At 36.9% G+C, this 17668-nt stretch overlaps 1 protein-coding gene across 1 annotated transcript; it reads left to right on the plus strand.

The window, feature by feature from the left end:
• The first annotated feature begins 7058 nt into the window (after positions 1-7058).
• zgc:158258 (uncharacterized protein LOC791186 homolog) lies at positions 7059-16109 on the plus strand. Its single transcript, XM_053484427.1, has 4 exons — positions 7059-7089; positions 9772-9899; positions 12331-12506; positions 14780-16109. Exons 2-4 carry the CDS (start codon positions 9825-9827, stop codon positions 15561-15563), a joined length of 1035 nt encoding a protein of 344 aa, XP_053340402.1. The 5' UTR covers positions 7059-7089; positions 9772-9824; the 3' UTR covers positions 15564-16109.
• The last annotated feature ends 1559 nt before the right edge of the window (positions 16110-17668 follow it).

Raw genomic sequence — 17668 nt, forward strand, 5'->3', positions numbered from 1 at the left:
GCGCTTTGTCTGCCAAGTGTCACATAATCACAACTAAGCCAATGGTTCTTTTTCTCTCTGAGCGGCAATCATCTCCTATATAGTCAATATAGTCATATAGTCAATATCCGTGCATACGTGTACTGTTTATTATAACATTTTGACCATGTGTGCACACACACGTAAAGCAAAAGCTAGTTTCATTAGAGGTTACTTATTAAAGATCCAGTTTCCAGAGTCTTTCTCTATTAGAGAGCAGTGATTCCGTTAGTGTGTGTGCGCGCACGCGCGAGTGTCATTAGAGAGGTTCCTTGTTAAAGAAGGTTCCTGACAGAGCAGTGTTTCAGTTAGTTTGTGTGTTAGTTGTGTTAGTTTTTTTTTACATTTTGTATTATTTATTTTTTTATGAATAGTTTTGGGTTATGGAACAAATCATCTGAGTTTCCATTATTTCTTAGTTCTTTGATATACAAGCACGCTTATGGAACGAATTATGCTCGCAATCTTTGACATTAATACTGTCGTCGGTGCCCTCATGCGCATTGTTCCATAGACTGCCAAGTCTCTCCTGTATCAGTTCAACTCCATGCATTGCATTCTGGGACTATAAGTCCGATGTTTGGTGCAAACTTTTCAGTGTAACACCACTAGCAAATCAACAAGTTTCAGGGTGCCCTTTGAGAGAGTCTAATCTGGTGTAAAAAGTGTGTCAGTAAGCAGCATTGCATGTGGCTAAGCCCAGATTACAGTCTGGTCCAGCGCTTCAGTCTAGCTTTGGTACTCAATCAGTAATTCCCTTACATTTCCAGAACGATTACTGGCACTACATGGTCTTAAATGCTCATCGGCTCAATATTAACTGGTACTTGAAGTGCTTGGAGAGATGAACAGAGTTCTATGTTTGCTCTTATCTGAGCTTCTCATTTGAAGGCTTTGTAAACTTCAGCTGTGATGAGAGTTCAGGCCTTCATCTATGAGTGTTTATAGAGACAATAGTGCTGATGGTTAAAATTGCGTAGTAGTGTGCGTTAGGGCTGCACGCTCAAAAATCACAATCACTGAATTTCAAACTCACACGGTGTAAAACAAAACACTATTAATTTACCAATCAGGCCAGAGATTAGCGAATGATTCAGTCATAACATGCCTGTTTCTCTCATTGCTCTTCCTCACTTATGGTGTTCCTCTGTCACTCATTTGACGCAAACTAAACAAGCTATTCATTTCATTTGGATTGAATTGGAGCAGTATGCCGTTCTTTTCGTGCCAAAAATCTAAGCGTAAAACACTTGTTGTTAAAGTCTCACTTAACTCGTGCCCAAACTAACTTTTTCGTGCTTGCTTAATTACAGTACAGCCAATCAAAGGCTAGTGAAGAGACAATACCAGCCAATCAGAAGCTGGGAGGGAGGATAACATTCTGACAACCTGTTTCTGATTTCCTCCTTTTGATGCTCTCTGTGTCATTCAATGCGCATGTATCAAACCATTACATTTTCTTCTCACATATGCGCCCACAAAAAAACTAAAATATATACTACTGTCTAGACAGAGAGTCATCTACAGTTCTAAGTGTGATATAACTTCACTATATTAGTTAATTAAACCCGAGGCCTTGATTCTATAGCATTAAACCTTTGACAACAATAAATTCTGTACCGCAAACTACATGTCTAATTACAAACTACTTAACAAACTTTATTACATTTACTTCATGATGATAAAAATTATATCAACTAATGGATGCAATGATGAAGTGCTGTAGTTGGCTGAATGTTCAAAGCACAGGAGCTATTTAATAGTTATTTTTATTTATCATTATTATTATTATTATTATTATTAACATTCTATTTATATTTAGCGGCTTATTTACTTTAAGGTTTCTAAAATAGGTAAAAGTGAATAGTAAATCACTTTTTGAGTGCAGTAAATGCTTTGGTTGAAAAAAAATAATTTTGGCAAGAAACGTGCAGCCCTATTGTGCATTTCTGTTCATGACATATGCAAAACACTTTGCAAATTGGCTATGAAGTGTGTGTGTGTGTGTGTGTGTGTTTGTGTGTGTATTTTTTAAGTGACTGCAGTGGCAATTATTATTTTTTATTATTATTTTTTTACTTCAGTGGAGAATCATGTCGCATCAGACTTTACTGAAACACTGGGGTAAACGTCACTCGATAACTGAGTAGTACGAGTGAATAAACTGTATATGGAATATATTCCACTAATGAAAACTCTACGTTTGCAATCAGGTATTGTCCATACACTACAAAGTTTTGTAAGTTATTTAACCATTTTCATTTGTGCAAAATTGTTCCACTGTGAGGCCAAAGGAAATCTGTTTATATCATGAAACTTTTTTTGGGTCAGATTATGATTGATATTTGTTTTATTGTTACAAAACTTCATTACTGAGTACGATGTGAGTGACCGAGAATCTGCATGATAAAGTTGTGAAACCAGAAATAAAGGTTACACGTTCTTAAACTAAAGTCTAAAGAATTCTACAAGAGTCATTGCTTCTGGGTTTTGTGGTGTTTTCCTTACTAATGTAAATAGATTTGAATAACATGGGACATTATTGTTTATAAAAGCTATTTATGCTGCAGCACTACATTTTCTATTGGTAGTCATCACAAGCTATAGATTAATTTTCTATAACAACTGGGATGCATAGTTTTATACACTGTTCGGCCAAAAACAGTCACACACTTTGAATATTTTTTGTTGGACCGCCTTTCGCTTAGATTATAGCACGATGAGCTTATGCAATTTTTGTCCAGACTTGCATTAATGTCTCTCCAAGATCTTGTATTATTAATGATGGGACAGTCAGACTGCTGTGTAAAGCCTTCTCTGGCAAATCCCAAAGATTCTCATTGGGGTAAAGGTCTGGACTCTGTGGTGACCAATCCATGAAAATGGTGAAAATGATGTCTTTCTTATCCTGATAAATCCTGATGATTTTAACCTAATATTGGTTAAAATCATGGAATATCCCTGTAAAATCAAGGAAGAAAAAATTAATTGAAGAAAAAACATGCCATAACATAACAGAAGTAGCCCAGATCAAAACACTACCTTCACACGCTTGCACGGTGTAACTGAACTCATTAGATGCTTTTCATTTGGAGAATGAAAAGCATCTAGTGAGTGCATCTCAATAATTAGAATATAATCAAAAAGTTTATTTATTTTCGTAATTCAACTGAAAAGGTGAATTTTGTATATTATATACTGTAGATACATTAACACAGTCTAATATATTTCATGTGTTTATTTCTTTTGATTTTGACGACTATGGCTTACAGGTAATGAAAACCCAAAATTCAGTATCTCAGAAAATTTTAATTATTGTGAAAAAGTTCAATATTGGAGATCATGGTGTCAGACTCTAATCAGCTAATTAATTTAAAACACCTGGTAAAAATGTGGTATACAAAGCTGCACAAGCAACAGGAATAACTGCAGCCTTATATGGATGGTGAAATCCATGGCCCATTCAAGAATTCGGGGAAGATTCAACAGGAGTGGACAGCAGCTGGAGTCGGTGCTTTAAAAGCCACCACAGAAGTATCCAGGACATGGGCTACAACTGTCGCATTCCTTGTGTCAAGCCACTTTTGAATGAGAGACAATGTTGGAGGTGTCTTACCTGGGCTACGGACAAAAAGGACTGGACTGTTCCTCAGTGGGCCAACGTCCTCTTTTCCTTCATTTGGAAATCAAGGTGCCAGAGTCAGGAGAAAGTGAAGAGAGGCACAGAATCCAAGTTGCCTGAAGGCCATTGTAAGGCCCAAGGTCAGCGCAGCTGTCTACCAGGACGTTTAGGAGCACTTTGTACTTCTGCTGACCAGCTTTATAGAGATGATGATTTTATTTTCCAGCAGGACTTGGCACCTACCCACACTGCCAAAAGTAGTAATACCTGGTTTTAGTACCATGGGATCCCTGTGCTTGATAGACCAGCAAACTCACCCAATCTAAATTCAATAGAGAATCTATTAGATTCTAGAGGTACCGTGATAAGGACATTATTTAACATTTCTGTGTTAAAAATTCTTTTTTTTTTTTTATTTATCTTAAGTAATATAAAAAAATTTTAAGATACTGAATTTTGGGGTTTTGTTAGCTGTCAGCGATAATCATCAAAATTAAAGGAAATAAACACTTGAAATATATCAGTCTGTGAGTAATGAAGTTTGCGAGCATTTTAAATTAATTTTACCTTAATAAACAAGCGAGGTCTTGATATACGAGTGGTATACATGCGCTTTGTCTGCCAAGTGTCACATAATCACAACTAAGCCAATGGTTCTTTTTCTCTCTGATGGGCAATCATTTCCTATATAGTCAATATAGTCATATAGTCAATATCCGTGCATACGTGTACTGTATATTATAACATTTTGACCATGTGTGCACACACACGTAAAGCAAAAGCTAGTGTCATTAGAGGTTACTTATTAAAGATCCAGTTTCCAGAGTCTTTCTCTATTAGAGAGCAGTGATTCCGTTAGTGTGTGCGCGCACGTGCGAGTGTCATTAGAGAGGTTCCTTGTTAAAGAAGGTTCCTGACAGAGCAGTGTTTCAGTTAGTTTGTGTGTTAGTTGTGTTAGTTTTTTTTTACATTTTGTATTATTTATTTTTTTATGAATATTTTTGGGTTATGGAACAAATCATCTGAGTTTCCATTATTTCTTAGTTCTTTGATATACAAGCACGCTTATAGAACGAATTATGCTCGCAATCTTTGACATTAATACTGTCGTCGGTGCCCTCATGCGCATTGTTCCATAGACAGATCAAAACACTACCTTCACACGCTTGCACGGTGTAACTCTGAACTCATTAGACCACATTCATTTGGAGAATGAAAAGCATCTAGTGAGTGCATCTCAATAAATTAGAATATAATCAAAAAGTTTATTTATTTTCGTAATTCAACTGAAAAGGTGAATTTTGTATATTATATACTGTAGATACATTAACACAGTCTAATATATTTCATGTGTTTATTTCTTTTGATTTTGACGACTATGGCTTACAGGTAATGAAAACCCAAAATTCAGTATCTCAAAAAATTTGAATTATTGTGAAAAAGTTCAATATTGGAGATCATGGTGTCAGACTCTAATCAGCTAATTAATTTAAAACGCCTGCAAAGGTTTCCTGAGCCTTTAAATGGTTTCTCACTCTGGTTCAGTAGGCCACTAAAGGTCATTGCTAAAGAACCTGGCTGTTTACAGAGTGCTGTATCCAAACACATTAATGGAAAGTTGAATGAAAGGAAAAAATGTGGTATACAAAGCTGCACAAGCAACAGGAATAACTGCAGCCTTATATGGATGGTGAAATCCATGGCCCATTCAAGAATTCGAGGGAGATTCAACAGGAGTGGACAGCAGCTGGAGTCAGTGCTTTAAAAGCCACCACAGAAGTATCCAGGACATGGGCTACAACTGTCGCATTCCTTGTGTCAAGCCACTTTTGAATGAGAGACAATGTTGGAGGTGTCTTACCTGGGCTACGGACAAAAAGGACTGGACTGTTCCTCAGTGGGCCAAAGTCCTCTTTTCCTTCATTTGGAAATCAAGGTGCCAGAGTCAGGAGAAAGTGAAGAGAGGCACAGAATCCAAGTTGCCTGAAGGCCATTGTAAGGCCCAAGGTCAGCGCAGCTGTCTACCAGGACGTTTAGGAGCACTTTGTACTTCTGCTGACCAGCTTTATAGAGATGATGATTTTATTTTCCAGCAGGACTTGGCATCTACCCACACTGCCAAAAGTACTAATACCTGGTTTTAGTACCATGGGATCCCTGTGCTTGATAGACCAGCGAACTCACCCAATCTAAATCCAATAGAGAATCTATTAGATTCTAGAGGTACCGTGATAAGGACATTATTTAACATTTCTGTGTTAAAAATCTTTTTTTTTTTAAATTTATCTTAAGTAATATAAAAAATTTTTAAGATACTGAATTTTGGGGTTTTGTTAGCTGTCAGCGATAATCATCAAAATTAAAGGAAATAAACACTTGAAATATATCAGTCTGTGAGTAATGAATCTGTATAATGTATAAGTTTCAATTTTGGAATTTAAGTACATAAATAAATTTTGATAATATTCTAATTTATTGAGATCCATCGGTATAAGATAAACAATAACCTGTGTCACATATTTTTACAACATGAAACGTTTTAGAATCTTTTATAGAACTTATATCAAAGCCAGTATAAAACCTGGAGTATAAAGTATATACTTTATAAAGTATAAAACCTATTAGTGTTTGCAAACTGCTGTGGTGTAAATATGAGAAATAAAATATGTCCTTATGTGTGGTTAAAGAAATTAATCAGGGTGATGTACCTGGCTAACTGATTATTTTCTAATAACAGCACAACTCCAAGTGCCTTATTACAACATAAATTTCATCCAGGTATGTATCAAGCCCCATAATGAGCGAGGGACATGAGAGGACATGAGAGGACATGAGAAAGAACCCTTAAAAAGAAATAAACTCAATAAGGAAGTGATCCTTTTTTGCTTTGAAACATGTCAAAAGTCCCCCTGCCTATTATCCCCAAACATGCAGTTTGAACTACCAGTCATGTCTGCACTGGGTCAAGCTGAAACAATTAAGACAGGACAGTAATAAACCCCATGACTTACCTACATTTCTCAATAAGATAAGAATCCATAAATAGGGGTCAGGGGTAGCTCAGTGGGTAAGGCATTGGACTACGGTTCGGAAGATCCCAGGTTCGAACCCCACAACCACCAAGTTGCCACTGTTGGGCCCTTGAGCGAGGCCTTTAACCCTCAACTGCTCAGATGTGTAATGAGATAAAAATGTAAGTCGCTCTGGATAAGAGCGTCTGACAAATGCCGTAATGTAATGTAATGTAAATAATACTGGATTTGTGAGCTTACAGTACTTGTGTATGAGGACACTCTGTCCTGAACAGTGGGTGCTGCGTCCTCTGGGGCTGCTTTTTAATTGGTTCCCTGAAGTCCCACCTGTTGCAAGGCAATTTATTTTATCATAGTTTATGGGTGCTGGATCATAAAGTGCACGACTCCGACACACGGTATGTGACTTTAGGACAGGTAAGTTAAGCTTGATTGTGTGCCTATACTTAGAGTCATAGTCTAGACATTGTGTTTTGCATTGGCTCTTTGATAGAATTATTAACACTGGAAGGATATTTGTATGTCTGTTAAGCTTTCTTTCCTTTTTATATATATAATGTTAGCATACCAATCTTTATATAGTTACACCTTCACTCATTACTCATTAATTGAATAAAAAATATCTTAATTATAAAACCACCAATGATGGAGAAAGAGACATTTAGAAACCAATTCTTTTTATTGAATCAAATTACTTTAACTCAAAGAATGGAGTCTGTATTCTAATCATTAACACCACGATTACTAAATTGAAATAGACCTAGATGTTGTAAATATAAAAGTTTTGTAAACGTGATCAATAGTTTTAAGAACTTACATTATCATAATTATTTGGTAAAATAAGTCATCCTTACTAAAATTTACAGGACAAAGTACAGTTTCACTTTCATTATAAGGCTCACAGAAAAAAAAAGTCTAATGGTAAGCTTTTTATCTGAAGGTTTGAAAGGCTTACAGTTTATGTAAGTAAGTAAAAAAACGTCTCATTTAAATAATAATCATTTAAAAAACAGTACATAGTTAATATAATAGTTATTCTGTAAATAAATGTAAAATGGGTATGGAATAGATTAGATCAGCTGTTTGGGTAAAATCCAATTCACTGACATGACTGGCTTAAGGATATGGACTTTGCACATTAAACTTTTAGTTATGGAGTTATAAACTTTAGTGTTTTAAAACTGTAATGTAATTAAATTACATTAAAGCTTTCTCTCTTACACACATTGTGCGTGTGCTGTTTGCATACTTTATTCAAAAGTACCAATTCATAATGTGAGATGTTGTTTCAAAAAGCTCTTTAAGAAGTGAAGATATCACTTAAGCATCACACAAACACATACAATCATGAAATCAGTGAACTGGTGTACTGGTACAAATTAAAACAAGATCAGAAATCTATATGTTTTTTTTACATGACCGTATATATATATATAGTTTAAGTTGTGCTCAAACCTTGGGAGAATTTCTAAGATGTGCAAGATATTTTTTTAAAAGAAAAGATCAGTAAGAATGCAAAACAAATGTATGTTATGTTTTAATTCAATTTTATTTGTATAGCGCTTTTAACAATCGTCATTGTCGCAAAACAGCTTTACACAATCAAAAGAATTATTTAAGTTTGTATGGAATGTGAATGTGTATGAATCAAAATGGTCAGTTTGTCCCTGGTGAGCAAGCCGAGGGCGACAGTGGCAAGGAAAAACTCCCTGAGATGGTAATAGGAAGAAACCTTGAGAGGAACCAGACTCAACAGGAAACCCATCCTCATTTGGGTGAAACAGAGAGCAGGAAATGATTTGCATTTATACAGTGTGTTAGGTGGCAGGCAGTTCAGCTATAACAGTTGATGTTAATTGATGTTAGTATGGAGTCCAGTTATTTATTAGAGGCTCAGGTAGACTTGTAGGAAATTCCAGTCCTGAACTATCGAGAACTGCAGCCAAGTCAAGTCCTCAGAGAAACAGCGGTCAGACACCAGTCTTCATGGTAGAGTGAAACCGTCCCCAGATACCAGACGCATCCCAAAGAGACACGTGACGAGATCTCCAACCAGAAGCGGGGCACCAGGATGGGTCAGACAGGTCCGGAGGGCAGAGGGAGTCTGGATCACTGGCAGCTCAGGAACGACATGAGTATTTCTCATGTATCCTCATTTCTTATACGACAGGACTCAATTTCATTTGTAACACATAACAGATCAAACAAAATCATCAAATAAAACAAGACAAAACAGAAATAATCTCTGTTCAAAAGTTTGCATACCTTTAGTTAATAATATTATGTATTGCCCCCTTTAGCATCAATGATGGCATGCAGTCCTTTAAAATAATTGTGCATGAGGTCCTTAATTCTCTCAGGTTTTATAGCTGCCCATTCTTCTTGGCAAAATGCTTCTTTCGTTGACTTGCATGAACTGCATGTTTAAGATCTCCCCAAAGTGGCTCATGATACTGAGGTCGAGAGACTGTGATGGACACTTCAAAACCTTCAGCTTTTGATGCTGTAGCCATTTGTGAGTAAATTTGTTCTTGTGATTTGGATCACTGTCATGTTGGAACATCCAAGAGCGTCCCATGCGCAGCTTTTATGCTGTAAAATGCAACTTATCTGCCAGTATTTTATGATAACATGCTGCATTCATCTTGCCATCAACTTTCCTGCGCCACTGGTGCAAACACAGGTCGAAAAAACATACAGTGCAAGCGCATTACAGTGGGGATAGTGTACTTTTCACCATAGGCTTGTTGACTCCTCACCAAACCTAACCTTTGGTCTTATCACTCTAAATGACCCTGCTCCAGAATCTGTGATGCTTGTCTAGGTTCTGTCTGTCGTACTTCACGCAGGCCTTTTTGTGCATACAACTATGTGATGATAAATGACTTCATGTGATCAAGATCCTTAAATAAGAAAAAGTATTTTGCATTATGTTATATTTCCCAAATAAATGGCAATGTTTAACAATTTCTCAATTTCTTTCGGGCTATAGACAAACAGACCGACGGATAGAAAGATAGCAGTAGACATGGACTGCATTTGAAGAATAACCTCATATTCTAATAGTTTTTTCTTTTTCTGTGTTAATAACTGATAAAGCATATGGTTCAACAATGAGCATAACTTCATGACAAGACTCTAAAAGCAGCAACATGAAGAGACAAGCACACAGAAGCACGGACAGCACTAGAAGCTATGACAGAATCATCAGCTTTCGATCTTCAGCTGTGAGTCTTCTTTTCCTAAATTTAAATCAATCCAATTTTGCATGAAAACACAATATATTACTTTTTTTTTAGTCAGATGTGATAATACATATATGCTTGCTATCTAAAATATAAATTGATGTATACAGAATCATAACTTTGTTCAGTAACTGAATATCTTATAAAGGCTGTTAATCCTTATTTATTGGTTAATTTTGTTGTTAAAAGCCATAAAGTGACCTTCTTAATAAATAGGACTGTGATCACACACTAGTGATCTGTCAAATGTTTACATGTTAATATTTTTTTTTTCTGTTACAAATCAGGGTACAGATTGCAAAATCAAAAACAAGATTTTGTCCTTTTCTTCGTGGACTGCACAATTCATGTTTGCTGTCCATCTAAACCTATGGTTAAAAACTTTGAGCCTTATGGATTTACTCAATTTTGTACAGTCACTCTCCAGTCCTACACATAACGGAGGCCATACATTGGATCTTGTTTTGACTTGTGGTTTCTCTGTACATATTTTTAAAATATTTGATGCTGGCATTTCTGATCATTATACTGTGGTGTTTGAACCTGTCATTGCATATGTTAGGCCCATCCTTTCCCAGCCAGTACACTACTCTTGTGCCTTTATGGAAATACTGCTCTTGAATTTTAAAAAGCTTATTCCAAGTTTTTCTGAATTTTTGTTCAGAAAATACAAGATAGTAGATGATACCTCTTATCTTTTGCCATAGATAATTCACATCTGGTTCATTTATCCAGTAGCTTTACAAACATTCAGGTGGTGTCTTCGTCTCAATTACTCAAAATAATTTCTCAGATGAACTTACCATTTTGTCAATCTGATGTATTGCCTGGTGGTCTATTTAGAAAGGTTTCAGACACAATCAGCCCCAGCCTCATAGCTATTATAAACAGCTCTTTAATAATCAAGATATTGCCAGAAAGTTTTAAACATGCGGTCGTACAGCCCCTTTTGAAAGGCTCTTATCCTGACCCCACTGTGCACAGCAATTATCATCCTATCTCTAAACTCTCGTTTATTTCAAAAGATGCTCTCACTGTTTAAACCATACCAAAATACCTTTAATATTTTAAACTCAGATTGTTGAAGGTTACAAATTACATTTTGCTGTCTATTGATTCTAGGTCATCTGCTATCATGAAACTTTTAAATTCAAGTGCCACATTCGATACTGTTACTCAATAAGCTCAAATGACTCAAGTGTGTTGTTGGGAGTTAGGGCCTAGCTGTGGTTTGTCTCATACTTAAAGTGAAAACTTTTTCCGTAAATATAGGTTCATTTACTTCACCCCTGTGCCTATCCATTGTGGTGTTTCTCAGGGATCCATTCTTGGACCTCTTTTGTTTTCACTTTAAATGCTCCCTTTGGACTCAATACTTCAGAAACATAATATTAATTATCATTGTTATGCTGATGATCTCCAACTATATCTTCCAATCAAACCAGGAAATGTCTTTTCATTAGATCATCTTTTTTATGCCCTAACGGAGAAAAAAATAAATAAATAAATGAAAATAAAACCCAAAAGTGATTTTACTGGTTCCTTCTGCTACTAACAACTCTATTAAAACAAAGTTAGATGTTTTAAGTAGCCTAATAACCTACACAATCATACAAAAAATCTTGAAGTCCTTTTTGATCCTTTTCTCCAATTTAACATGCATGTAAATGCAGTTGTAAGGAGTAGGATTTTTTTAAATTATCTCAGATAGGTGGCAAAGGTGAAACACCTTCTTTCTAGTAAAGACCTTAAAATTGCACAAAATTTCTTTGATTGGATTACTGTAACTCTTTGTACATTTGTCTGCCTCAAACTACAGTACATTTTGAACCATCTGGTTAAAGATTCTTAACAAAACCAAGAAAAGGGATCATATCTTCCCTGTCCTTGCCTCGTTGCATTGGATCCCTATAAAATTTAGAGTCGATTTTAAGATATTACTTTTTCGCATATAAGGCATTGCATAATTCTGCCCTAGAGTATATTTGTGATCTCATTAGGTCATGTACAGCTTCTAGGCCATTCAGATCTATCCCAATTACTTTTACCTGTCCCACATTTATGTTGTAAAACAAAAGGCGATCAAGCTTTCTCAGTAGTTGCCCCAAGAGCTTCTCCAGCATTGGATGCTTTTAAATCCAGCTTAAAGACTTATTTTTACTCTATAGCATTTGACTGATGTTGTATTTCTACTTTAAATAGTCGAATTGGTGTTAAATAGTTTATTAGTGTATTTTTATATTGTAAAGCACTTTGAATGAACTTGTGTTAAAATTGTGCTATATAAATAACATTTGCCTTGCCCTGCGTATGGACGAAATTTATTAATATAGACAAGATGAGATTAAAACTATTTCACTTGCCTTGTTCCTGAGATGTGGTGCTTACCTTTCAGCATATTTGTGTGTTGCAGGATGATGGCAACCTAAAGGATCTCTCTCCAGATGAGAAGGCTTGTCTCACAGCTTTGGAGGAAACCATCAAATACATAGACTCAGAGGACAGTGCTCTGTCCAGTGACATTGTCGAATCCTCTGGAAACACGATTAGTGCAACCCATCCTGTCACATGTGGTGTTCATGAGGACAGGTATGCTTTTGTTTATACTAAGCTAAATATATGAGTGGTTTTCAAGGCAAACCAGGACTTGTGATGATTTTTTTTGTAGATGAAGCTGTAAAAGCCTTCAATAACACAACTTGCAACTTATAGTAACTTGGCTGGGAGTTTTTGCGACATCCCCTGTACAATCCTGATCTTGCCTCAAGCTATTTTCACATGTTTGAGTAATTAAGATCCTGGGAGGCCAGTGATTCAGACGTGAAGCTGACAGTCTGATCATGGCTCTGGCGTCATGAGGAAAACTTTCTATCTTGATGCTATCCAAGCACTATTGAAACACTGTGATACGTGCATTGGTGTAGGAGGGCATTATATGGAGAAATAAAGAGAGGTTTTTTTACTTTCAGAACTGTGTTGCATTATTCTGTACAATCAAAAGTCCTGGTTTGATTTGAAAAAAAAAAACAACAACTTATAGTCAAATAAGAAAAACATATTCAGAAACCAAAAATGCCCAACATTAGTACTATCAGCTAGGATCCCTGTTAGGATTTGCAAAACTCTTCTTGGTGGCTACAGTTTCAAGATGTCCATGGTAGAAATAAATTAAGTTTTTTCCTCATTTTAAATTTCTACAAGCATATGAGGATCTATGTGTCTATATGCCTGTCTGTATGTCTGTCCAGCTGATTTTGTCACAGCTTCAAAAAACGGCTGCAAAGAATTTAATGGAACTTTTTCAGTCCTTTGGTATTTGCCTGAAGTTAAATCTGCATCATAAATTAAATCAAATTGTTGAGTAGAAGGGACAGATTACCTCACAGCAGCCAGCACCTTTTCCTTCAAAGTGGCCATGGCTATATGCATCACTAAACAGAACCAATCAATGCGATAGTTTACCATAAATACACAGAGTATGTGGAACACACAGAAATGAACCTAATGCCCCTAAAAAGCGCCCAAATCCAAACAAAAACAAACGCGTGACGCAGCATGTCTTACTCTCAAATGATGTTACAAAAGGTATGTAACTTTTGAAAACTGAATCTTCAAAGTTGTATGGACAGATTGTTATATGTTTTTTTTCTTCCCAGCTAGCTAGTGCTTATGTTAATATTCACTCCCTCCTTATTTTAATCTGTAATCCCCCACATCATGGTTCCTGTCCCAAAGAATTCCCGTCCTGCTTCCCTCAACGACTATCGCCCTGTAGCCCTGACCTCAGTAGTGATGAAATGCTTTGAGTCGCTGGTCAGAGACTTCATTATCCACACAACAGATGATGCCATTACTTACCTCCTTCACGCATCACTCACTTACCTGGACACTAGGAAGGGAAATTATGTTAAAATGCTGTTTGTTGACTACAGGTCAGCTTAAAATACTCTAATTCCCTTCTCACACACCACCAAGCTGAGATCCCTAAGACTCAGCCCATCTCTGTGTCAGTGGATCTCCAATTTCCTAACTGGATAAGGGATGGACAGACATGTCTCAGCCTCCCTCACCCTCAGCACTGGAACCCCCAGGGTTGTGTTCTGAGCCACCTGCTGTACTCATTATGTACAGTACATTCTGTATGTACACACATGACTGTGTGGCCACTACCAACTCCACCACCATCAAGTTTGCTGATGACAAACTTCATCAGTGGTGGGGCTGATCTCTGACAACAGAACAGCAAGACAAAAGAGTTGATAGCAGGAGATAAACTACAGTACCAGACTCCCATAATCAATGAGATTGATCTCCCAGTGGAGAGAGTGGACAGCTTCAGATACCTTAGTGTTCACATCATGCAAGACCTGTCATGGTCCTATCACATCTTCTATCACGTCCTAGACACTTCATACTGCTTCTAGTGAGCATCCTGACAGAAAAAATCACAACCTGATTTGGAACCGGCACCCTGCAAGACAGACAAGCTCTACAGAGGATGGTGCAATCAGCTGAGTGCTTCATTCGCACCAAGCTCCCTGACCTGCACTCAATATACTGTACAGCGAGCGGTGCTGGACCAAGGCCAGGAAGATTGTGAAGAACAGGCGGTCGTATAAGCATTTCACTGCATATCATACTGTGTTTAGCTGTGTATGTGACAAATAAAATTTTTATTTGATTTAATTTAATTATATCACTGATTACATTAAAGTTGATCAGCTTATTTTTGGCTTTAAGCTTTTAACTATTCCAAACAACTCTTTACCTGTCAATGACGGGTACTAACTTTAAGAGCAGAGATGAATACAGTGCAGTCTATTTCTTGTTTCTTATATAACTGTTGTCCTTGCTGTTTCCAGGTCTGGAAGGTGTAGCTCACAGGATCTCTCTGCAGAAGAAAATGCTTGTATCAAGCTTTTTGAGAAGACCCTTGAATCCATAGATGATGTTGATCTGTCCAGTGATGGTCCTTCCAAACAAAGAATAGCTTTTCCCAAGGAGAAAAGAGCTCCTAAAAAAGAAAACCAGACTCAGAATGTTCTACCATCATCTGATGATGCATCCCATTTAGGGTCCACGCCCTATGACAGTCTGGAGGAGCTATACAAGAGTGTGTCTTTAATAAAAACATCAATTGAGAAGAAACCATATACCTATAGTGACCAGATGTTTTCTAAAAAAACAGAGGACGTTTCAGAAAGGCATAGCAGTAAGACCAATCATCCACTTGTGCCGCCCAATCCCAAGATAAGACCTTCCTATATGGCTAATTTTATTAGTAAACCATGCACCAAGCCTTATCCAGATTCAAATCAGCATTGCTTACCCCCTAAAAATTTTGGTTTGATAACACCAAACAAGACCAATCTGGAGTCTTTAAGTCAACTATGTCTAATAAAGGAAGATGAAATGGCAGAAAACAAACAAGTTTCAGGCGCTTCATTGCCGAGTTTCTCTTCAGTCCAGCTAGAGCAGGACCAACTAGGAGCGGCTGGGACAAATTTAGAGAGCAACATATCCACGTATGAGCAATTAACACTCCAAAAGTTATCACGTGTTCTAAGCTTAAGCCTACCAAGGGGTCCTGAGACAGAAGGTGAGCGGCAATGGGCTCTAAGAAAACAGGATTTTCTTAAAGACTAATTATTAACAAACCGTTAACTCCAGATTACTGGAACCTTTTGTGGACTATTTGAGATACATAACAGACGAATAGACTAACATGGAAACTGTATAATGTATACAGTATATATGGTATATAATATATATATATATATATATATATATATTTAAAAATATTGTCATTTGATAATTAACATTTGGTGATGTGTCCTGTAGAGAGAATAAGAACCATGAATGTCGCTTGTAGAAGAGCTTGGGACACTTAAGAGTTTGGACACCTGCAGAAGAGCTTGGGACACTTAAGAGCATTAGACACTTGTAATATCACTTGGAACACTTGTATAAGATGTTGAAACATCTCTAGAAGAGCTTGGACACTTGTGGAGGTTTGCACACACTTGTAGAAGGGTATGGAACACTTGTGGAAGGGTATGGAACACTTGTAGCGGATATTGGAACACTTGTAGAAGACCTTGGAACACTTGTAGAAGACCTTGGCATACTTGTAAAGGATTTGGGACAATTGTATCTTAAAGAGCTTGGAAACTTTTAGAAAAGCTTGGAACACTTGTACATGAGCTTGGAACACTTGTAGTAGGCTCATGAACCATGTAGAAAACCATGAATGCTTGCAAATCTGAGTTTTTATGTTTATGCAACAATTTGTGTTGATTTAGTATGTAGAATTATTTTTTTCATAGAAGCTTTATCTATGTACAATAATTAATATCCTGAAAAAGGCAACTTATAGTAATTTATAATTAGGTATAATAATAATTGTATAATACCAGGGCATTATAAAATGTCCTGGTATTAAATAGTAAAGTTTAATTTTAATTCCATTTTACTTCAATGAATGATTCAAATTTGTAACTGAGCTACAAAATTTGTGAATTACATGAATTGCAGTGTATTCAGCACTGTCACTAGATCAGTAGATTAAAGATTGTAATGTTTACACTGCATGAGAGTATCCTATAATTTTATGAACTGCACTTGCACTTTTATCTGTGTGAAAGTATATTATCATTTTATATACTGCACTTGTACTTTAATAATTTATACTTTAATAATACATTTTATTTGGAAAGTAATGCAATGCTCGGTGCAGCGACATGAATGTTAAGGTCACAGGCGGCCGTATAAGCATTTCACTGCATATCATACTGTGTATAGCTGTGTATGTGACAAATAAAATTTTCATTTGATTTAATTTGATTATATCACTGATTACATTAAAGCTGGACAGCTTATTTTTGGCTTTAAGCTTTTAACTATTCCAAAAAACTCGAAGAGCAGAGATGAATACAGTGCAGTCTATTGCTTGTTGTTTCTTGTATAACTGTTGTTCCTGCTGTTTCCAGGTCTGGAAGGTGAAGCTCACAGGATCTCTTTGCAGAAGATATATATAGCAAAATACATGTACAAAGAACAAAAGATAGCACATTTTGGAAACAACATTTCACATATATAAAAATTACTTTTCCCTTTAGCAAAGTGATGTAAGACCAGACGACCGAGAACAATAACAGATTACAAAAATACTAGTCACCTGACTGTTATGCAATTACTTTTTCTTTCTATGAAGGGTCCTTTTATAAACATTTACAGCATAAGTTCTCAAATCTCATTTGTCAGAAGGTTATTTAACAAACAACATATCAGTTATTTAAACCTAATAATAATAATAATGATAAAAAATGTGCTCCGAGTGGCGCAGTGGTAAAACGCTCGCCCTATCATCCGGAGATCGCTGGTTCGATCCCCAGGTGATGCTGTTACCTCTCACAGCTGGAGGTCTAGAGAGAGCTGATTGGTCGAGCTCTCCCAGAGGGGAGGGATGAGAGGTACTTGCGCTTCCACATTAATCACGGCTCCACAGCCAATCAGGGGCGTCTGTGAGCTCGCGCACGCGGAAGGAGCGGCTAGCGCTTTCCTCCGAGTGTGTTACTCCGCCCCTACGGGGCGTGAGCGAGCAGTTCGAAAAGATGCGGTCGGCTGACGTCTTGCGGTTCGGAGGAAACACGGGATAGTCTTCGCCCTCCCGACTGAGTGGTAGTAGTAGCCTTAATGTGGGAGCCCCCTAGTGACGGGGAGGAATTGGCCACGACTACATTAGGGAGAAA

This window comes from Clarias gariepinus, chromosome 23 (genome assembly GCF_024256425.1).
Source record: "Clarias gariepinus isolate MV-2021 ecotype Netherlands chromosome 23, CGAR_prim_01v2, whole genome shotgun sequence".
Classification (NCBI taxonomy): Eukaryota; Metazoa; Chordata; class Actinopteri; order Siluriformes; family Clariidae; genus Clarias; species Clarias gariepinus.